General features: G+C 31.1%; 2 protein-coding genes and 1 long non-coding RNA gene across 8 annotated transcripts; 1 reads left to right on the top strand and 2 right to left on the bottom strand.

Moving 5' to 3' along the window:
• Positions 1-5619: 5619 nt before the first annotated feature.
• On the bottom strand, positions 5620-9479 carry LOC107936783 (uncharacterized). 4 transcript variants are annotated; one of them, XM_041080298.1, is made up of 6 exons: positions 9274-9465; positions 8676-8947; positions 7982-8239; positions 7868-7897; positions 7322-7357; positions 5620-7080 (listed from the first exon to the last, which is right to left on the bottom strand). In XM_041080298.1, the coding sequence occupies exons 3-6, from the start codon at positions 8093-8095 to the stop codon at positions 5665-5667; spliced, it is 1596 nt and encodes a 531-aa protein (XP_040936232.1). In that variant the 5' UTR covers positions 8096-8239; positions 8676-8947; positions 9274-9465; the 3' UTR covers positions 5620-5664. The 4 variants fall into 4 exon arrangements, with proteins under 4 accessions (XP_040936232.1, XP_040936234.1, XP_040936235.1 ...); XM_041080300.1 differs by lacking the exon at positions 7868-7897; XM_041080301.1 differs by having other exon boundaries at positions 7322-8239; positions 9274-9479.
• A 1278-nt stretch (positions 9480-10757) lies between these two features.
• On the top strand, positions 10758-11788 carry LOC121209515 (uncharacterized). Its single transcript, XR_005904640.1, has 2 exons — positions 10758-11241; positions 11508-11788. It is a non-coding gene; the product is annotated as an uncharacterized lncRNA (long non-coding RNA).
• Positions 11789-12205: 417 nt separating this feature from the next.
• LOC107936784 (uncharacterized) lies at positions 12206-16328 on the bottom strand. 3 transcript variants are annotated; one of them, XM_016869545.2, is made up of 6 exons: positions 16074-16328; positions 15535-15845; positions 14779-15003; positions 14665-14694; positions 14105-14140; positions 12206-13741 (listed from the first exon to the last, which is right to left on the bottom strand). In XM_016869545.2, exons 2-6 carry the CDS (start codon positions 15832-15834, stop codon positions 13181-13183), a joined length of 1152 nt encoding a protein of 383 aa, XP_016725034.1. In that variant the 5' UTR covers positions 15835-15845; positions 16074-16328; the 3' UTR covers positions 12206-13180. The 3 variants fall into 3 exon arrangements, with proteins under 3 accessions (XP_016725034.1, XP_016725036.1, XP_016725035.1); XM_016869547.2 differs by lacking the exon at positions 14105-14140; XM_016869546.2 differs by lacking the exon at positions 14665-14694.
• Positions 16329-24535: the final 8207 nt, after the last annotated feature.

The following is a 24535-nucleotide window of genomic DNA, read 5'->3' as shown; positions in this document are numbered from 1 at the left end:
AGCCTTCGTAACTTCAACGGGCAGTGATTTTGTCGGCGCCACCAAGGGCTCATTGGGACTCCTTGATGATAAGGGCCAAGCATTGGGTTTCGTGGCAGTGGTGGATTTTCAAGCTCAATACAAGGAAGCACCTAGGCTCATAGCATAAAATGGAGTTTTGGCTCAAGGCCAGGATCAGAGTCAACATCATCTCCACAGTCTCCAACCGTCAATTGCGTCAAATCACTATTGCCGCTTCCGCTGCCTCCTTCATCATGCCATAACCAGTTTTAAGGAAAAGGTCAAGGAGCTGTAGCATGGTGGTAACTGCCGAAGCCAGGGGCGTATTTAATGAGCAGGCAGGCTCAAAAAATGAAAACTTTCTATTTCAATCCCATCATAAATAATGAAATGATAAAATAATAAATGGTGAAATTACATTTGACTCCCAAAAATAAACAAAAAATCAATCCCTTCAAAGATACTTATATTTTAATTTTTCAAAAAATTATAATTAATTTTCAACCCTCCTAAAAAGAATTTAGATTTGCCCTTTGTTCAGCACTTATTTTTTAGCCCTAATTTTTAGATGCTTCGATGCCAATAGAATCATTAGCAACAGTGCCAATAGGATCTGATTATTGTTTGTGAAATAGTCATAAATGTTAGCTTGCAAACCCAAATCCATGTTTTGAAATCCAAGTTCCCAAATGCTACTTAAGCAAGTTGATGCTCAATGCAATATATATAGGTATATCTAGAGGTTAACTCACTCGACTAATCCTAATTTAAAAATCAACCTAAAATATTGTATTCAAAATTAAGTACTTTAAGAAAATAATAAAAAAATTTACCTCAGATTCTGCCAAATGACCATCTTTGAACTCGCCAAAATCACCACCAAAATGTAAAATTATCATAAATGTAGGCTTTAAAAATCTTCCTCAGTAATTCATCAGCAAGTGTCACTTGAAAACGACTTTGCCTAGCATACAACGTACCCCGGTAATCCATTTTGGAAGCAAAAATTTTAGTTTGTGGTTGATTAGGTTATTTATGGGTTTTGTTTTAATGTTGTTATTAACCATCTCCCTCTGTTATATCTTCAAAAAAATCATCTCTCCTGTCATAATCCATTTTATAAGTTATCTTGGCATAATAATTTCCCAAGTTATTTCTATTTTGGCATCTTCTAATTTATGTTTTTAATAAAATTGTAGAGATTATTATAACTTTTAAATTTTCCAATATTTTTATAATTTTTACAATTTGATACAAATAAATAATCATACTAATATATACAAATTTCACTAAATAAATAAATCAACTCAAAGCAGAGGATGAGAACCATACTAGTATATAAAAAAGGGAGCCTTTGCATGACACATGTTCTTTTTTTTAATCGCATGATAAGATATGGTAAAATTTCAAGTTTGGTCCCCCACTATGCTTACATTTGGGATTAAATTTTTTAATCATTATAAGATAATGATCAAATTGTAATTTTGATCTCTCTACTATGCTCACAGTTTGGATTTAATCATGATAAAATAATGGTAATTTTTCAATTTAGGTCCCTCTACTATTCTCACATTTGAGATCTAATATTTTTTAGTCATTATAATATAAGATTATGATGAATTTGAGAATTTAAAAACAACCAAAAACTAGAAATGAACAAAATAAAAACATGAACCTAGAAGAATAATAGCTGGAAATAAAAATAATAAAATTGAAGATAATTTTATTTTGTATTAGACTTGATCATGGACTGGGTCATCCGGCTCGATTTGAAGGTCCATTCAAAAAATGGATTTGGACAAAAAAATAAAGCTCATTTTCTAAACTGGTCAAGTCTCGGATAAACTTTTTTTTTTCGTTTTGGCCTAGCCAAACCCAAATTTGCAAAAAAAAAAAATTATTACTATTTTTTTACTATTTTGTCATTGTTTTGATGTTATTTCACTATTATATTACTACTATTTTATTATTGTTATTTAGATATTGTATAACACTTATCTTAGTGTTATTTAATTATAAAAAATTTTTAAAATTTATTTTTAATCCGTTGGGAAACATTTATTTTAATATTTTTAGTGTATATGATGTATTATATTTTTAAATTTATTTTTAATTTGTTGAAAAATATTTATTTTAATATTTTTAAGTGAATTTGATGTATTATATTTTTTAACTTATTTTTATATAAAAAATTTCAATACGGATCAGGCTAAGGTTTTAACATTTTTATTTAGGTCAGGCTTGAGCAAAATTTTAGACACACTTTTTGGGCCGAGTTAGGGCCTAAAAAATATGTCTAAAATTTAATTTGTTCAAGCCTGACCCAAACTCGGGCCGGCCTATTATCAGTTCTACTTTGCATCCATTCTTAATATTTATTATGAAATTTTAAAAGTTTTATGAAAAAATATAGAATTAATAATTATTTATTATGAAAGTTAAATGAAAAATAAATAATTTAAGTAAAATTTACTATGAAAGTTTAAAATTTTGAGAAATTGAAGTAGAGTATTAATGAGAATTTAATCAAATTAAAATAAATTATTATCAAATTTTGTTTAATTGAAAATGCGATTCTTATTAATACTCCAAAATTTTAAAACTACCCTTTTACATTCCAAAGACTTAGGGTAAACTATAAAAATCACTTTTGTTTACTTTAGATTACATTTTAATCACTTAAGTTATCGTTTTGTTACGAAGTGGTCACACTACCGTTAAACTCATTTACCCCTAATGACAATCCTACATGGCAGTCCAAATAAGTTTTAAATATCAACTTAGATGTCATACGCGGTAGTCCAAATTATATTTATTTAATTAAAAACATATTTTCATCCCAGCAACTGGACATCAAAGTTGGCATTTAAAACCCATTTGGATTGCTACGCAGGACTACCGTTAGGGAGGTAACGGAGTTTAACAGTAGAGTGACCACTTCGTAACAAAACGATAATGTAAGTGACTAAAACGTAACATTTCAAACATAAGTGACTAAAATGTAATCTGAGACAAACAAAAGTGACTAGTTTTGTAATTTACCCAAAGATTTATTTAGATATTATATGGATTAGATTTTCCATGTAAGCATGATATATGAGACACATATGATTAAATTGATTAAACAAATTAAACACGATTATGACCCAAAAACATACTCAATACAACAATTCACCGTAAAGTTCAAACATAACATAACAAGTACTTGATATAGAATGAGACATTAAAACATAGCAGAATATTAGATACCGGATTAACTATAATCCTTTGATTTACAACCATGGCAGCTCAGAAAGTAGTCAACCATCTTCTTCCGCAACAGATTATCAACAATTTCTACTTGAAAACCATGTTCATTAGCGTAATTGAGCGCTGCTACCCACTTTTTCAATGTACCCTAGTCCAAATCCTCAAGTAACATATCTTCTATCGCGGAGACCAGAATTTGTATTCTAGTATGGGAAAATTCAGTAGCTTTTCTATGAGCATTTTCTATTCGGATCCCAATAGGTTTGAGTTAGTCTGGAATTTCCCCCTGGCAGTCTTTTGTAATGTATCCTTTAAGCCTGGAAAGTCTTCGTACTCCACTTTGTTGTTGTCTTTGTATGAAGTTGTTTCATCAAATTAGTAACTGTAGACCTAAGAGACATACCACTTTTATGATCTTCAGGAAGAGCATACGCCAAAGAAAACCAGCTAAGACAATAAACACACAAAAAAGATCCATATTAGAAACATGAATTTTTCAAATTCTGGATTTGGATCCGATTGTATAGGATTGAGATTTAATGTGATGTATTTGAAAAACATAAAAGATATGAATTTACTAATATGCACTGAACAAATTCATGGTTTGATACATTTATGTGTTCTATCATATAGCCTATACCATCCATGCTCTCAAATGCTAGTTAGACCGAGTGATGTTCAATGTAGTGTATGTGTGTGTTCTCTCAGATACCTTACACCATCCATGTTCTCGAATGCTAGTTAAGCCAGCTGATGTTCAATGCAGTATGTATATATATATTATACCTCTTTTCTCAGTGTCTTCACATTATAATCCTGAAATTTAAGAGAGATAAAAATAAATGATTGAGAAGGAAAGATGGAAAACAAGGGCAAGTTTAAGAATTACTTGAGACATTGAGACATACTGTAAGAAAGCCCAGTTGGTAAACTCGCTTTTTTCCGAGTCCTGGAAAACTAAGTTTGAAAGTTAAAATTTGAGATTTGGATCATGAAATCAAACTTAGTAATTAGATTTGTAAATATTAGCACAGAAGGGTTCAAGAATAAGTACATTTTTTTAATGCAAAATTCGGAGTCTTACGCGATAGGTTCAATAGGTCTAATCGCGCCGACTGTACATATTGTTTGGACAATTCATTTTGTTTGAAGTATATGTGTTCGACACATATTCGGGTACAAGTATAGAATATGGCTATCCAAGATTCATCAAAATCATTTAAAAAACTTACAAAATGTTAAACACACTCGCGTTAGACATGAATCCGTATCCGGCTTCTTGCTAGGTCTAAAAAACTACTCTAGTATAAAATGTCATTATAATTATAATATGATTTATAAATGACTAATGTACTGATACATGTTCGGATATGATCATCCAAGATTCCTTGGAATACATGAAAGAACTTGGAAAAAGTTGAACATAGACATATAGAGAATATATGTATATGAATTCACATTTGATAGCAACACTCGAATCCAAGTAAGATGGCTGAAAATGGCTTTTGCTAGGTCTAAAAACAAGAAATTATATCGATGATAAGAAATATGCATACCAGCTCCAATTCATTCTCGAACTCTTGAAAAACCAAGTTAGAAAATTAAATTGGAGATTTAGATCATGAAATCAAACTTAGTAATTAGATTTGTAAGCATTAGATTACCTCGTATAATAGTAGGCCTAGTTTTCTGTAAAGAAAATTTTGCGTTGACTCATATGATTGTAGATCTAATTTTTCGAGCAATTTTTGCATTACCTCAGATCCTGCCAAATGGTCATCCTTGAGCTCGCCGTCGATATTCTTGATATTTTGCGTATTGACTTGGAGATCAGCTTGCAATGGTGTTTTGATTTGGTTGACTTGGGGTAAAGTCTTCACCCTATGATCTAACCAGATCTGCCTTCTGGTCCTTCATTTCACCAAATATACACACAAAAGAAGCATTAACAAAAAAATATCCTGGGTTAGATTGGAGACAATTTTCAGCTCACGCAGTTTTACTAAAATAGTTAATATTTTGGGCTCCCAAATTGAAATAAGGTGATATAAAATGTGTTTTAAAACTAAGATATAGCTCTTTCACAGGGTCTTCTCAAATCAGGAATGTATCACCTCTAAAAAGCAAGTCAACTAATCTTTTAAGACTTGAAAAATATCAACATTCTTTGGGTGATGGTCCTCCAATCACAAGATTCTTTTAATTGAATGTCTTGAAAAGTCTTTGCAACAAAGTATTGTACATAGATGATTATTTTGAACTTAAATTGCTTCTGACTTTGACCTTGTGATTGATACTAATTCTTTGAGTGTATCGTGCATGCATAAAAAAGGAGCAAAATTAATCCTCCTACTCCTACATTAAACCCAATTGAGTAGTAATATCATAATCATGAATTGAATTTGCATGTTCAAACTAACGAAATTTGCCTTGATTGTTGTTTTTGTCATCAGGTTGGTTTATCAAAAATTTGAAACACATGTAGGCAACAAGAGTTTTCCTCAGTAACTCATCAGCAAAGCTCACTTGAAAACCAAGTTGCCTAGCACAATTGAGCGTTACTCCCCATTTTTTCAACGTATCCCAGTTCAAAGACTCCAATGCCGAATCTTGCATCTCCTTGATAGCAGCGCAGACTAAAATTTGAATACATCCATGAACAAGCCCAGCAGCTTTCCCACGAGCCTCTTCGATTTGGTTCGCAATAGGCTTAAGGTAGTCTGGAAGACCAAAAGCATTAGTTTTCTTCAATGCCTCTTCTAATCCTTCGAAATCTGTGAAGGACACTTTAGTGTTGTTTTCTTCATAAAGTTGGTTTTCCAAACTCTTGAATTCAGCTCCAAAAGTTGACCAACTTCCACAAACTTGGCTTTCCAAATCTTCGTCGGACACTTGATTGTTCTTTTTGTCATCAGGTTGGTTTATCAAAAATTTGAAACACATGTAGGCAACAAAAGTTTTCCTCAGTAACTCATCAGCAAAGCTTACTTGAAAACCAAGTTGCCTAGCATAATTGAGCGTCGCTCCCCATTTTTCCAACGTATCCCAGTTCAAAGACTCCAATGCCGAATCTTGCATCTCCTTGATAGCAGCGCAGACTAAAATTTGAATACATCCATGAACAAGCCCAGCAGCTTTCCCACGAGCCTCTTCGATTTGGTTCGCAATAGGCTTAAGGTAGTCTGGAAGACCAAAAGCATTAGTTTTCTTCAATGCCTCTTCTAATCCTTCGAAATCTTTGAAGGACACTTTATTATTGTTTTCTTCATAATGTTGGTTTTCCAAACTCTTGAATTCAGCTCCAAAAGTTGACCAACTTCCATAAACTTGGCTTTCCAAATCTTCGTCGGACACTTGATTGTTCTTTTTGTCATTAGGTTGGTTTATCAAAAATTTGAAACACATGTAGGCAACAAAAGTTTTCCTCAGTAACTCATCAGCTAAGCTCACTTGAAAACCAAGTTGCCTAGCATAATTGAGAGTCGCTCCCCATTTTTTCAGCGTATCCCAGTTCAAAGACTTCACTGCCGATTCTTGCATCTCATTGATAGCAGCGCAGACTAAAAGTTGAATATATTCATGAGCAATCCCAGTAGCTTCCCCATGAGCCTTTTCGATTTGGTTTGCAATAGGTTTGAGGTAGCCTGGAAGAAGATCCAAGCCATTAGTTTTCTTCAATGCCTCTTCTAATCCTTCGAAATCTTTGAAGGACACTTTATTATTGTTTTCGTCATAAAGTTGGTTTTCCAAACTCTTGAATTGAGCTCCAAGAGTTGACAAACTTTCTTGAACTTGATCTTGAGAAAAAAGCCATGGAAATTCTGAAGAAAACTAAAACAACAAACATAGAAAACAAGTCATGTATTTGAATTTTTTTTAATAAAAAAAACCATGAATTCCAAATTAATAACACGCATTCAACAAATATATGTATTTGAGAAATAACTATAAACGATAAATTTTATGTACATTCTATCATTTAACTTGAACTACTTTTGAAATCCAAGCTCCCAAATGCTTCTTAGGTCAGCTGATTCTCAATGCAATATATGTATGCATGCATATATCATACCTTTTCTATTAGATTCTTAGTCCCCATGTCGGTGCCCTGAAATTTAAGAGAAATATAAATAAATGATTGAGAAGGAGAGACGTAAACTTTACAAAGGCATGTCTCTAAGAACGACTTTGATACATTGACACATGATATACTACAAATATAAAAAATAGAGGTCAAGATATGCATATTCAAGTTTGTAGCTTCAAACATATATATACATGCAAAAGTATGTCTGTAATACTTAGAAGGATTCAACAATATGTATAATTCTCAATGCAAGCAGGACAGAGAACCAGGGAGAGTCCTAAACATTAGGTTTCCTGGTCTGATACTTAAAATCTAGGTTGTTTGAACTCTTCATTATTGCTCGAAGTGTCTATGTACCGACACATTCAGATACGAATTTTGAATATGACCATCCAAGATTCCTCTAAACACATTAAAAAACCTTTGAAAAACATGTCTGTGCATGAGTGGTTTATAAACAAGAAATGCTTATCTTATCTAAGAAACAATAACTCTATGTTGGTTAAGATCAATGATAAGAAATGTGTATACCAAGACTGCATCAAGGTCCCTTTCTTGTTCCTGGAAAATCAATTTAGAAAGTTAAATTGGAGATTTAGATCATGAAAGCAAACTTAGTAATTAGATTTGTAATCATTAGTGTACCTTTAATCGTCGAGCCCTTAAAGTATCTAACTCCTGAATTACTATACCCAATTCCCCATTCATATCATTTTCTGTTAAAACACGATCCTTGGATTTGGCCTTGATGTCCTGCATCTTTTGGAGAATTATTTGAAGATCAGGACGGATTGGCCACTCATTTCTGATTTGATTGAAGGAGGCAGGAATTTGTAACGAGACAGGAAAGGCTTTCAGTTTCAGTTTCACCCATTACAGTAATTCCAAATCTGTCCTTTTGTCCTTCATTACACCAAATATATACACACAAAAAAGTGTTAAAGAAACAACAAGTATTAAAGAAACTAGTGTCAGATTTTCAAACTGTACAGTTATCACACCTTGTCCTTCATTTTACCAAATATACACAAAACAAGTATTAAGAAACAAAATATTCTGTGTTACATTGGAGACATAGGTTCTCACGGTTTTTTCATTTTTCTGTCATTTGTAGGCTTTTTATTTTCATTTTTTTCTCTTTTGTAGGTGAAGACTGTCCTCAGTATTGTCCATAGAGAAAAGGTATCTTATAGAGTAAGGATAAACCGTGCTTTATAAAGCAAGATCCAATCATAGCAAGTCAGTTGATGAGGGATCTTTTTACTTTAAACATATATGTATAATAAATAGCAATAATGCAAATTGAATATGAATTACTAAATTCAATTAAGAGACTTACGGCCATTTTCTGTCTGTGAATTCTGTCCATGAGAATTTTCATCCGTTTCCTCACAGATCTGGAATCACTACACACTTCCGGAAACTGATGCTCTACTTTCATTTCTGATTCTGGTTGTTGCTGGGAAGTTGATGATTCACTAATATAAAAGTTTTCCTGGTACCAGTTCTTTTCAACGTTGTCTCTCTCTAATGACGTATCACTTTGTAGCTGTTGAAGGTCCATGTCAGTAACATCCGTACTGTTGCCTCTGCCAAACATCTTGCACAGATCTGAGAATTTTAAATAAAATCAGATAAAATAATTGAACAAAATACATCATATTTTTCCCAATTCCGAACAAGGCACCCAAATGTTCATAGATTGGGGGATCTCTCTTTCACGTATGCTCATAGATTCCTCGGCCAAATCTGGAGCCACTTAATTTTGAGATTTTGGTGTTTATTTTCTAAGGTTTTACTGTTTGAAGTTTTATAGACAGGAAAGTAAATTTAGCAAATCAAAGCAAAATCAAAGCAAGACATGGTAATGAATTGATAAATTCAGTCGTGAACCCAGAGTCCAAATAACAGTTGAAAAAAAATTCAGCGGTGCTTACCGGTTTGATGTGTGTACAGCGGGGAAGAGAGGAGAAGGGGCAACTACCAAAGAGTAAAGCAGATGAAACCAAGAAAGTCGCCAGTAAGAACTTAATTAAAAAGGGGAATGGACAAGTGCCATTAAAGAAAGCTCACGATTCCAAGTTATTCTACGTAATTTGGAGCGACAGAGAAGATCGAGATTGCAAAGTCGTAATATAAAAATAAAAAATAGGAGTTGCCACCAATCTTTTTATTTTTATTTTAGTGTGATCAGATTACTTCGTAATTTAATCATTTTAAATAAAAAATTAAGTTTATTAAAACGATAATTTTTGATCTACAAAGTCCAGAAAACGGATTCGAGGGTCGGTTACGCACGAGAAGAGATTAGCACCCTCGATACGCCCAAAATTAATAACTAGTTGATTAATTAATGCCTTAGTATCGAGAATTGAGAATTTAAAAAGATTTTTTTAAAAAAATACAATCCTTTGTTAAAATATAATTTAATTGAAATTTTTTTAATAAAATGACATATTTCACATTAATCGAGAAAACAAATTACGTCTCGTAAATCACAATGTCTTAAATCCTCAAAATGAGAATAAACCCCGAAAATTTTATTTATTTTGAAAGAAATTTGACTATCTCAGTTTTAGAAAGAAATCATATTTCGTAAGTTAGAACACGATCTTTTCCTAATTCCCGAGAATATTAAAAAATTTTAAAACCTTCATTTGGTTCGAATTTATCTAGAAAATCAAAACCCCATAAATTAGGGAACGACTTTTCGAATCTCGAAATACGAAAAATTACTTATTTAAAAAAAAGTCAAAGTATCGAGTAAAATGTACTACGATTTTGTCAGTAAAATATGAAGATAAATTGCGGTGCAATAAGCGTAATAAAATAATAATAACGAAAATGATAATATAAATACAATAATAATAACGAATAACATAAACTTGCAGGTGTATAAAGACATAAATGAATAAATAAATATATAATAAGATAATAATAATGAGAACAAAAAAAATGAAATAAATAAATAAAATAATAAAGAAAATTCTAAAAATTTAATTTAAATTGAGAATAAGCAAATAAACATATGAATAAACAAACATTGAATGAAATGATTTTAAAAATAATAATGATAATAAAATAATAGTAATAAAAATAATAATAATACTATAATGATAATAATAACAATAATAATAATAGAAATAGTAATAATAATGGTAATAGTAATAAAAATAATAATAATAGTAATAATAATAATGAATATAGTAAAATAATAATAATAATAATAATGGTAGTAATAATAATGATAATAAATAATAATAATGATAATAAATAATAATAGTAAAAATAATAATAATAAAATTAATTAATTTAATAAAAAAGCCGAAATAACAAAAAAAACTTAATTGAACTTAAAACAAAAGTTTGGGACAAATCTGGAAATAAATAAAAAAGAAAAGGATCTAATCGAGTGCGCGAATAACAAGGAGGGACTAAAGGAGAAAATATTCCCACCCTCCAAAATGCAGCACTTTACACGAAGCTAAAATAAAATCAAAGCAAAATTCCAGGAAAAAATTAGAAATAAAAGAAACTTAATTGCAAAACCATAAAAAATCACAATGGCTAAAAGTGCAATTAGCCCTTCTACTTAAAAACACGAGGATCCTGAGGCGGGTCGGGTCGGACAAGGGCAAAACGACGTCACTTTAAGGCTTATGAGCTTAGGTCAAAACGACGTCGTTTTAATTTACTATTTAAGTCACATTTTTTTTAAAAAAAAAATCATTCTATCTTTGTTTTTTTTTTTTAAACTTAAAAAAAAAATCTCTGAACTCTCTCCTCCCCTCTCCAAGTCCGGCCTAACTCCAGCCGAGCACCGCCGCGAGCTCTGCCACCGTTGGTTGCCGTGCACGGCGGTCAGAACTCCAAAAGTTGCTAATTTTTTTTTGCGATTAACAAGAGTAAGCCTCTTCTACTTCTTTTATTATATATCTATATAAGAGAAAAAAAATTCAAAAAATGAGAGAAAATAAAAAAAAATAAAATCACCTCTTTGCTTCGAATTTTTCTTTTGTATTGGTAGCATGTGTATTTGAATTCAAAGATCCGAGTATTTTTAATATTGATTATGTGTTTTTTGTATTGAGTTTGTAAAAAAAATTACAATAAATATTTGTGACTTTTTATAGCCATATTTACAACTATTTATTGCTTCTATTCCTTGCAGGTATGATGAACGTGGGTGGTGTGATGTGTGGGCGCATGGTGGTGGAGAACGTGAGTAGTGGAGGCAAACATGGGTAGCGGCGGCTGAAAGGAGACAGCAGATCTAGGGTTTCCCTCTTTGCTAAAAAAATTTGCGGGCTACGGTTTTTTAAATTTTTAAGCTTTGTTTTGTTGGACTTAGGATAGGGTTGTAATGGGTTAGTGGTTAGGTTTGGGTTGTAATGGGCCCGGGCAGAATTGGGCTTGTACAATAACATAATAAATTCTTTATGTTTGTGATCATATAATAATTTTTTAAATCTTGATCACCAAAACGTAATTTTAAGCAAATACAAACACTAAACTTAGAATTTAATCAGTTCTAAATAAACGCGTTCAGAATAAACTTCCCATCTGCTTCAACAAATCTTCCCAACCGCTAAAAAGTCCAAACAAAAGTAGGGTAAACTGTCTAGTTAGTGACCCAAATTTTAGGTACTTTTTATTTTAAATATAGTTACAATTTTGTCATTTAATCCACTTTTATTTTAGTCATCCAAATATGAAATTTATAATGACAGTTAACTGTACATTTTTCACTCAAGACATTCCCTGTTTAGTTACCCAAGCATGAAAACTTTAACGTGAAAAAGTTTTTCAACTTGAATTGCTTTGGTTTTGACCTACTTTAAGCCCAATTAAGTAGTAATATCATAATCGTGAATTAAATTTGCATGTTCAAATTAACGAAATTTGCCATGGAGCACATTTACAAATACAAATCTCAAATTTCGAGTACTGTTAGAAAAATGAGACATGAAAAATACAACCAAGACGATTATATAACACTAACAAATACACACGTACACAATACAAGTTACACAACAAACTACACCACAATTCCATACCAAAAACCACAGTTTCTAGTAGAGAGAGTAAATATAGAAATCCTGAAGTCTGAACCTCATCTATAATTAAACCTAAACTGGCTGAACTCAAATTGACCTTAACTCTAAGATGATCTAAACTTAAAACATCCCGAATATGAAATAACTAGATCCAGAGATTGATCCAATCCAAAATAATTCAAAATGTTAAATTCCTCGACCAAGAGTAATTATCAAGAACGTAGGATTTCAAATTCCTCTTCAGGGACAGATCAGCAAAGCTCACCTGAAAACCATTTTGCTTGGCATAATTGAGTGTCGCTCCCCATTTTTTCAACATATCCCAGTTCACAGACTCGGATGGCAAAAATTCCATGTCATTGATTGCAGCACAGACGATAACTTCAATTGACAGATGGTTAATCCCAGTATCTTTCCCATGAGCCCCTTTGATTTGGGCTGCAATAGATTTGAGCTTGTCTGGAAGAGGAGCCGAGCCCTTAGTTTTCGCCAATTCCTCTTCTAACCATTCGAAATCTTTGAAGGACACTTCATTGTTGTTTCCGTCATAAATTTGGTCTTCCAAACTCGTCAACCAAGTCCCTAAAGACTGTATTTCTTCATTAGTTAACAACCTACCCACACTCCGCAAATTAGACGGAAATTCTTCATTAGTTAACAAACTTTCAAGAACGTATGATTTCCAATTCTTCTTGAGTAACAAATCAGCAAAGCTAACTTGAAAACCATTGTGCTTAGCATAACTCAGTGTCGCTCCCCATTTTTTCAACATATTCCAGTTCACAGACTAGGATGGTAAACATTTCATCTCCTTGATTGCAGCGCAGACGATAACTTCAATTAACATATGGTTAATCCCAGTTTCCCCACGAGCCTCTTTGATTTGGGCTGCAAAAGGTTTGAGTTTGTCTGGAAGAGGAGCCAAGCCGGTAGTTTTCTCCAAATCCCCTGCTAGCCCTTCGAAATCTTCGAAGGACACTTCATTATTATTATTGTCATAAAGTTCGTTTTCCAACCTCATCACTAAAAACTGTATTCCTTCATTAGCTGACAAACTAATATTGTCTTCGTCATAAAGTTGGTTTTCCGAACTCCACAATTGCATTCCTTCAGGGGTGAACAAATTTTCTTGAACTTGATCTTGAACTTGATCTTGATCTTGAACTTGAACTTGAACTTGATCTTGATCTTGAACTTGATATTCAACTTGATCTTGAACTTGAACTTGATCTTCAACTTGATCTTGATCTTGATCTTCAACTTGATCTTCAACTTGAACTTGATCTTGATCTTCAACTTGATCTTGAACTTGAACTTGAGGAAGAAGCCATGACATGTATTCAGAACACTAAAACAACAAACATAGAAAACAAGTCATAATTTTGTAGTAGCCATATTGAAGTTTGAAGATTTTGATTTTGATTTCATTTATAATATAAATTACGAAAAATGATGTGTATATAATTATAAATAAATTAGTTGAGATTGAATGCGATTATGTATTTGAATTTTTTTTAATTAAAAAAATGAATTCCAAATTAATTACTAACACGCATTCAACAAATATATGTATTTGAGAAATAACTATAAACAATAAATTTTATGTACATTCTATCATTTAACTTGCACTACTTTTGAAATCCAAGTTCCCAAATGCTTCTTAGGTCAGCTGATTCTCAATGCAATATATGTATGTATGCATATATCATACCCTTTCTATTTGAATCTCAGTCGCCATGTCGATGTCCTGAAATTTAAGAGAAATATAAAAAAATGATCGAGAAGGAGAGATGTTAACTTTATGAGGGCAAGTCTAAGAACGACTTTGATACATTGAGACATGGTATACTACAAAAAAGAAAAAAAATATATAGAGGTCAAGGTATGCATATTTAAGTTTGTAGCTTCAAACATATATATACATACAAAAGTATGTCTGTAATACTTAGAAGGATTCAACAATATGTATAATTCTCAATGCAAAAGTCCATGCAGGACAAGAGAAGCAGGGAGAGTCCTAAACATTAGGTTTCCAGCCTGATACTTAAAATCTAGGTTGTTCGAACTCTTCATTTTTGCTCGAAGTGTCCATGTACCGACACATTCGGATACGGATATTGAATATGACCATCCAAGATTCCTCTAAATACATTAAAAAACCTTTGAAATAACATGTCTGTGCATGAGCGATTTATAAACAAGAAATGTTTATCTTATCTAAGAAATAATAACTCTATGTTGGTTAAGATCAATGATAAGAAATGTGCATACCAAGACTGCACCAAGAGCCCTTTCTTGTTCCTAGAAAATCAATTTAGAAAGTTAAATTGGAGATTTAGATCATGAAAGCAAACTTAGTAATTAGATTTGTAATCATTAGTGTACCTTTCGTTTTTTCCCTAATGCATCTAACTCCTGATTTAGTCCATCCAGTGTCACATCATTATTGGATTTGGTCTTGATGTCCTGCATCTTTTGGGAAATTTTTTGAAGATCAGGACGCAATGGCCACTCGTTTCTGATTTGATTGAAGGAGGCAGGAATTTGTAACGAGTCTGGAAAGGGTACCAGCTTCTTCCATAACAGAACTTCCATATCTGTCATTTTGTCCTTCATTACACCAAATATATGCACAAAACACGTGTTAGAAAAAGTGTCAGATTTTCAAACTGCACAAATATGATGTATTGTTCTCTTTGGAGGGGTATTGTCTGTTTAGAAAACAGTCAAATCCTTGCCAGATGACGTGACCATATTATATGATTGTCAGAATGTAACATTTTTTTATCTTTATAAACTTTAATTATACTTTTCTATTCTAATTAAACATTTTCAATTCTAATAAAAAAATAAAAGTAAAGAATATCATTAATAATAATATTACGAAAATACTAATAATATCATTAATATTATAAATAACACAAATAAACTAATCTTTTTGAATCTACCTAGCATCTTCAAATAACCCGATAGATCAAATAACTCGGTACAATAGATCCAGCAATCTCACAGTAGTTCGAGGGCCAATCTTAAGAAATCATTAAAAATCAAAAGATCTTTTTTATCTTCAAAATGTATGCATAATAAATAACAATAATGTCAATCTAATATGAAATTCTTAGTTCAATTAGGACACTTTACCGTCTTTTTCCGTCTATCTATTTTACAGTTGATATTTTTCACTTTGTTTCCGTCATCTTTCGTCTCTTTCTGTTTTGGTTGTTGTCGGGAAGTTGAAGCTTCATTTCCCGATGTCTGTTTCTTGGGGGCTTTTCCTTTTTGTTCCACTGAATAATCGGCTTCCCGACTTCTTTTCTTGGATCCAGTCGACATCGACTCATTCACCTGGGTATCATCGGGTTCGGATTCATTTCCAGGTCCATCACTCTCAGCTTCCGAAACAACCCTAATTGAGCTAGGGCCGTCCTGGTTTTCACTCATTTAGCACGGATCTGGGAAAATTTAACTCAGATCAGATTAGATCATTGAAAAAAAAATCGATTTTTTTTCCAATTCGGAACAAACGATACCAAAATGTTCTATCAAAGAATATATGAACTATCAAAACCAGACCCTATGAAACGAAATTTCCACGTAATTGAAGAAGAAATTCTGCAAGATCAAAGCAGGAAATGTATGGACTGCGACGAAAATGAGATGGTAAATTAAATAGCACTTACTTCTTAGATTTGTCTACAGTGAAGAGAAGAGGGGAGAAGGCCGGCTGCCAAAGCGTTGGGAAAAAAATGAACTCATTTCAATTTGGGGATTAAATAGAAAGAAGGACTAGGGTCAGACAAGCTCGAGATTCACTTTCTGCTTCTAATTTGGAGCGAGAGGAGATATCCCTTTTTCTTCAAAGAGGATGAATAGTTTGACAAAAAGAGCGATACTCCCCGTGGCGATAATTAGGCGTCAGCAGTAAATAAATAATAATAATAATTAAAATTGAGTTATTTCAATTTTTGTAGTGGAACCCAAACAAGTAAATTGAATTTAGAAATCGAGTGTAAGTACTTTTTTTATTTTTGTAATGAAGAAAATTGACCCCTCTAAATAAATAATAAAAAAATTTTAAATAACTTTTAAATTTTAAAATATTTATAAAAAATTCTAAATTCTATATTTTTAAAAAAATATAAAAATTAAAAAACTAAAGACTGTATAAATTCATTTTATTTTGGGATTAAATAAAATGAATGACAAGGGTCAATGACAGATTAAAGATGCTCATGGGTCAAGTCGAACTAAATTCGAAAAAAGCCCAATCAAAATTTTAGGCCCGAACTCAACTTAACCTGAAAAATATAAAAATGTTAAAACTCGAGTTCGGGTCGACCGTATTATTCTTTTTTATATTACTTTTTTATATAAAATTTTTTAAAATATAATACAACAAAAATACTAAAAATATTAAAATAAATTAATATATACTTAAATAACAATAAGATAGGTATAACTTAACAAATAAATACCTCTAAAATAGTAACAAAATTAACAATAAAATAAAAATTATATAATAACAATATAACAGTTAAATGGTAGCCAAAAAGTTAAAAAATAACTTTTTTTTGTATATTCGAGTTACCTGATACCGGACCTATTTTCTAAACAGATATTATTTTTTTGTTCTAATTTTTTTTTAATTTATATTTTTATCTAAGCTCTCTTAATTTTTAGACTAACCTTAAAGTCGAACTCAACCTATAAATAATTCTAAGTAAGAGTAGCTCTGAGGGATTAAATAAAAAGGATTGGGGTCAAACAAACTCGAGACTCATATTTCTGCTTGTAATTTGGAAGCGAGACGAAACTCCTTTATATTCAAAGAGGATGATTAATTTGGACAAAAATGAGCGACTAATCCCCCATGATCCCATCCATCTTTTAAAGTCTTAGGAGTTTGATATGGGGGGTTCGGATTGTTTTGGATATATATATTCTTTTATGTTTAGATTCTAACAATTTGGATTATGATTTATTTTAAATTTTTTTATGACGGAGTACATTAAAAAAATTGTGTATTTAGTTCATTTATTTTGATTGGATTATTTTTAGTCTATTTATTTTTTAAAATTTTAAAATTTTAATCTCATTAAATACTAACTATCAAATTTATTAGGTTAAGTTATTTCCAAATTCGATAGGGTAAACATAGAGCTGATTATGGGCTGGGTGGCCCGGCCTGGCTCGAAGGCCAGCCCGAAAAATTGGAGGGTTTGGATAAAAATATAGGCTCGAAAAATGGGCTTGGGCAAAAAAACGAGGCCCGAGGTAAGAGTTTTTTAGCTCGGGCCCGGCCCGCCCGACCCATGATCACCCCTAGGTAAACATATTATCATATGTTTAATGTCATATTAAATTGTTATTTTCATATTTTACTCACTAGGGTTTTAGTCAATGGATTAACCGTTGTGATTTGTGTCAATATCAAAATCTGGAAAAAAAGAATAGACACTTAAAATAATCTAATTGTAGAATATCTACTAAATCTACAATTGAATGCATAGTAAGGGATTAATAATTAAATTTAACTGAATGAATTTAATTACTATTGTTAAAATCAGGACTAAAATTTTAAAATTAAAAAAGTAAAGAGACTAAAATTTACCAATTCAAAAAATACACAGACTAAATTTAATCAAATTAAAATATAGTGACTAAATCCTCAACTTTTATAAAGTACAGGAACTGATATCAAAATTTAACCTTATAAATTCAGAAGACAGAAAACAGGTGAGATTGTTTTTTTGTTTCGTTTGCTGTTGCTTTTGTAATAATGATGACGTTATATGCCAAAAAAAAATCTTAAAAGTTTGCGCAAAAATAAAAATAAATTTTTATATTAAAATTGCATTCAATTTAACTTTTATTATTATTTAAAATAATCAATTAAGCCTATTTATTAATAGAATCCTGTGATTAACCATATAATCTGTTAAAATAAATTGACGAATCAATCAGATAATAACACCTAACAACTTCTTGTTTAATATAATATTTTATCATAAAACAATTAAAATTTATAAGAAAGGGAAAATTATAAAAGAATATCAAAAATAAAAAATATTTAAAAAAATATTAAAATTGATATAGACTTACAAAAATTATAATAAAATAATAAAACTTATGAACATAATAAAAATATAAAAAATTTATAATTTTTTAATAAAATTAATAAATATAATAAAATTTAAAATTTTATAAAAACTTATAAAAATAATAAATATTAAAAAATTAAAATTGATATAAACTTATAAAAATTGTAAAAATTTAAAAATAATAAAAACTTATAAATATTATAAAACAATAATAAATATAATAAATTATAAAATTATTTAAAATTTATGAAAACTTATAAAAAATATAAAATTCTAATAAATTATAAAAATTAAAAATTATTAAAAAATAATTTAAACCCTTAAAATTATATCGAAGACATGATATCACACTAAACGTTGGGATTGTTAAGTTCATTTTTATGTTGAATAAAATGTTATCGATATTTCACAAATAATATGATAACCATACAATCTCTCCTTTTTATTGATAAGGTTTCATTTTAAATTTTAAAATTTTTGTCATCAATTTTTTTAAGTACATTAAAGTAGTTTGGAACTTGAAATTTGCTTGTTAAATATTGTATGATGTAAAATCAATCAAAGTTAATCTACACTTACAATTAAATTACAAATCAAACCAAATTTATTTGTATTTTCAAATTTTAAAATCTTAATACTCACCAATGATAATTGCAAAATTCATTAAATTATGTTACTTCCAAAATTTGATGAGTAATTTTAAAATCCAGCTAATGAATTAACGACTGCCATTAGCATTAAAACTAAAATTGAAAATTGAAAATAAGTATAGAGACTTAAAATGATTCAATTGGAGATTATGTACTAAATTTACAACTATACGCATAGTACATAACTTCTATTGTTTGGATCAAAATTAAAAAAGTATAAAGACCGAATTTGACCAATTTGAAAAATATAAAAACTAAATTTGATTAAAGTGAATTAATTGCAGAACTTTTACATGGAATCTATATTAAGTGAAATTATGAAATTTTTTTTTCCTCCGTAAATAAATTATAAATGGATTTGCTTTTGTTTTAAAATCCGAGAAGATGGAACACAAATTGTCAATGGTAAAACTGTATGAAAACTCCCTTTATTATTATTTTTTTTATGGGTTTAATCGCTCTACATGATTTATTAATTTCTAGTTCCACTACTTTTTGAAACATGTATTTTCAGTCCTAAAGCTATTTTTTTTTGTGCATTCTATATGATTTTTTTAACATGTGGTGGTATTACATATGCATTTCAATATTTCTTTTTGTACAATTGGACAAATATTATACATTTTCCTTTTATTTTCTATATGTAAAAAAATATTAAATTGTATACCATCTTATCATATGTTTAAAAAATATGTTATCTCAAACTATTTGATAGAATTAAAAAAGAAAAAAAAAGAAGGTTAGTCTCAATGTTCAAACTACACATTTTAAAAAGTAAAGAAACTAATCAAGTCTGCCTAGTAGCACGGTTTTTGTTTTCTCTGTTTGTCTTGTTACACGAGTTTTGATTAGGGTTTCTTTGTTGGTTAGCATTTTGTCATTTGTGGAGATTTGATATTTAGTTTGTGGGTACGTAATGGCTAATCTCAATATGGTTGATGAGGGTTTTGCTAATCTTAATATTATGGATGAGGAGGAAGATCCTATGATGGTGGTAGGGGATGATATTGTTGTTGATGAAAAGTATGGATTGTGCCTGGTAGGACGAGTTCTTACGGACAATATTGTTAATTTTCTATCTTTAAGGAATATTCTGGCTAATTTGTGGCATCCACTGATTGGGGTGTCCATCGTGGAGATTGAAGAAAAGTATATTTTATTTCGATTTTATAGTGAGATCGATTTGAAGCAGGTTATGGATGGTATGTCATGGTTCATTAACAGACATCTCTTTGTGTTCCATAGGTTGACAAGGGGTGAGGATCCAATTCAAGTTCCATAGGTCTACTATTTTCTGGGTATAGACTCACAATTTACCGATTGGATTTCTGATGGAGGGGATGGCACGACAATTCGGGGATTTTGTTGGGAGATTTTTGGAGTATGATTTGTCGTTGGTAACGAAGGGGTTAAGCAAATTTATGCAGGTTAGGGTTGTGCTTGATATTCTTCTCTTGATAAGGAGGAAAAAAATAAATCATAGTTGAGCAAGATAAATTCACATATACATTGTTTCAATATGAAAAATTGTCGTTGTTCTATTTTTATGTGGCCATCTGGGTAATGGGGAGAGCTTTTGTCTGGTTCGATTAACATTGGGGAATTAGGAGGTGTCGCTTGGCTGGGATCTATCTTTGCGAGCTGCGCCAAGGAGGGGAGGGCCGTTGATAAGTAAATTGTTGTAGGAGGAGTTTGAGGCTGATAGGTGGGCAAGAATAGAAGTCGATGGGGATAGAAGGGAGAGGAGTTTTGGTGATGACAGAACCAATCGAATTAATCATAAAGAAGGAAAGGGTTTGGAGGGTATTATGGTTAAAGAGGGGGCTTTGTTCGACATATAAAGAAATTCATGGATAAAAAGATTGAATATGGGGTGGGGCAATTTGAGGAAAGGGGAGAGGGATCTGAGTTGGAAGATATGTTTGTGGAAGTTATTGACGGGAAGAAGAGGCAATAGTTCTAAATAGAACTGGGTGGTTTTGCTAAAAATAAGGGGTTATTGGAGTTGAGAATAGGGAATGAAATATCGACAGCCGCTTCTAAGCAGGCCGACCAAGCGCAATGAAAATCTTCAATTGGAATGTTCGTGGTTTAGGGTAGCCACGGACTACCAGACGTCTAAAAAATAAGTTGAGACACATTTGACCTCAAATATTGTTTCTTATGGAAACAAAGGTTAGTGGGAAACGTATGGAACAAATTAGACAGTAGTGTGGTTTTGATTATGGGATTGATGTGGACGCAGAAGAGACAATAAGGGGTTTGTCATTAGGGTGGAGGGAGGGATTGTCTATTTCTCTAAAAAGTTTTTCGAAGTCTCATATTGACGTGGAGGGAATAAATTCAATTATACTTATCTATGGAAAAACCCTAATACTGTAACAGCCTAATTTTCAATGGTGTCGGGATTATTGATTTGAGATCACTAAATCCGACGATTGAGTTGAAAATTTAATAAATTAATACCTATAAGTCAAATGTGAATATAGAAGTATTTTTGAATTAGTGAATTTGGTGATTTAAAAGAATTAATTATGTAAATTGGGTCGAGAATGAGGTATCGAGACCTCGACTTCATAAACTAAGCCATAAATATTTTTAGAAATATTTATAGAGTGTTAGTGAAGTAGTATTAAGATTTTGTCAGAAAATTTTAACATTTTGGTGGTTAATTAAATAAAAAGGACTAAATTGAAAAAGGTGTAAAAGTTGCTAAAAGGATTAAATAGCTCAATTTTCAAATGAGGAATGACCTAAACTAAAAATAAGCCCATAGGAGATATTTTGGACGGCAATAGCTGAGAAAAATCAGGAAATTGGTGAATTAAGGGCAAAATTGGAAAATTGGAAAATTGCCAAAATTAACTAAATAAAAATGGGACCAAATTGGAATATCTAGAATTCTCTTCATTTTCTCTTCATATTCATCAGCTGAAAAACAACCATTGAGGAAGGTTCAAGCTGGTTTTCATACTCTAGCTTCATGTAAGTTTAATTCTTGCTTTCTCCTTGAAATTTTTATGTTTTTGTGGCTTTTACAACTAGGTCCACTTGTTGAATTCATTAGTTTTTGATTCTATGAAAGAAATTGAAAGTTTCTATGAATATGTGCTGGAAGTATATGATGATTTGGCATGGAATTAGAGCCTTAAATTATTTATATGCTGATTTTATTGAAAGAATTGAATAGAAAGTGAATGTTTGGGACCTAATTGTAAAAGAGTGTGAAGTTAGAGTTTTATATGAAAATTATGAATTTAAATAGTTATGAAATAACTTATAATGTCTAGGAAAAGTATTAATTGAGAAAATTATCTTAATGGAGGGGTTAATTGAGTAAGGACTGAATTGTATGCATTGTGAAATTTGGGGCAAAATGGAAATCAACATTTTGCACTAAAATTGTTTTGGATAGCAGCAGTAGTCTAACTTTGAAAAATCACCAAAAATTGTAGAAATAGAATTAGAAGATGAATAAAATATAAAATTAAATCTTATTAAGTCTAGTTTCTTATAGAAGAAATAATTTAAGCAATGGAATTGTAAATCATGAGATATGATAAATTTTGTGAGACAAGGTCAGAATGATTTCGGGTTCCCCTGTTCTGAATTTGTAAAATCATCAAAAATTGGAAAAAAAATAATTAGGGGCTTAAATTTATATGTTTAGAATCCTGAATGAGTCTATTTTCAAGAGAAATAAACAGGAACATCATTCGAATTCTGTACGAGGAGATAATTAATTTTTAGTGAAGAAGGGTTGGAACTGTCAGACAGCAAAATAGGGGAGACTTCAATGAATAGACTGTATTAATTGGCCCAACCAAAAATTATAAAAATTTTATGGTAATAAGATATGTGAATATAGTTTCAGAGAAAATTAGCGGATCTTAATTTGGAGTTTCGTAGCTTTATATAAAAATAATTTAGTGACTATGACACTGATGGACAACTTGAATATTCACATAAGTAGATAGTGAAAATTATGGATAATGTTACCTACAAGTATGTTGTTTATACTAAGGATGTGGATGGAGAGGAGGAGGAGGAAAAATATACATATATATGAATGACTCGTGTATAAATTGATCACATGCCCGATTATAATCAATGAGTGTTGGATTAGAAATGATATAATGTTTTATTTGGAATATTTATTATGAAATTATGATTATCGTTATAATACAAAAATTGAACTTGTGAGTTTATATGGCTAAATTTTAGTGATTATTCGTTAATTTTATGAATTTCATGATGAGTTATTTCATATGTATTGATGATAAAATCGTGAATAATGTAAAAGCATGAAAATTGAATAAATGATCAAATTGAGCATTTCAGTTCAGTGACAAGATGAATTGAAGGAAAAGACCATGGTTGGACCATGGCAACAAGTGATAAGTGACAGCTTCAGCTACACTTATCTGATCAAGGACAAATGAAAGTGATAAGTGATAGCTTCGGCTACACTTATCTGATCAATGACAAATGACAAGTGAAAAGTGGTAGCTTCAGCTACCTGATCAGTGAAAAGTGGTAGCTTTAGTTACCTGATCAGTGAAAAGTGGTAGCTTCTGCTACCTGATCAGTGAAAAGTGGTAACTCCAACTACCTAATCAGTGAAAAGTGGTAGCTCCAGCTACCTGATCAGTGAAAAATGGTAGCACCGGCTACCTGATCAGTGAATAGTGGTAGCTTTGGCTACAAGTGACAAGTGACAAGTGATTTCCGTATAAGACCATATCTGGGATATGGCATCGGTGTGATATATGCTACTGTATAAGACCATATCTGGGATATGGCATTAGTGAGATATGTGATTCGTGTAAGACCATAGCTGGGCTATGGCATCGATATGTGATATGTGATTACGTGTAAGACCATAACTGGGCTATGGTATCGATATATGAATATGTGTAAGACCATAGCTAGGCTATGGCATCATTATGTGAAGATGTGTAAGACCATAGTTGAACTATGGTATCGAGAAAACGAAGTACTCAATTCTGTAAGATGTTCACTAATTTGTAGAAGTTTGGTAAGTATTACATGAAATTATGTGACATAAGGAAATACAAGTTGATGAGACATGAGCATAAAACTTGGTTGATGGATGAATTCATTTGTGATATATATTTCTACGCCTTGAGTGTATTATCCGTATGAATTGGTATTCCAAATGAGTTAATGAGAAAACTTCTAGTATGAAATAATCTGAGTTCGAAATGAAATATCATGAAAACGTACTTGAAATACATTGGTATGTCTTGTATATGCTATTTGAATTCATAAATGTGGAAAGCAAATGTATGTGGAAATATGAGATGATGATATCTGTACATGGAATTTATTGATGAATACGTACATCAAAATTTATATGATAGATTTTAG

This window comes from Gossypium hirsutum, chromosome A11, assembly GCF_007990345.1.
Source record: "Gossypium hirsutum isolate 1008001.06 chromosome A11, Gossypium_hirsutum_v2.1, whole genome shotgun sequence".
In the NCBI taxonomy this organism is placed as follows: domain Eukaryota; kingdom Viridiplantae; phylum Streptophyta; class Magnoliopsida; order Malvales; family Malvaceae; genus Gossypium; species Gossypium hirsutum.
Note: the sequence above shows the minus strand (reverse complement) of the source record. Positions and strands in the feature narration are given on the sequence as shown.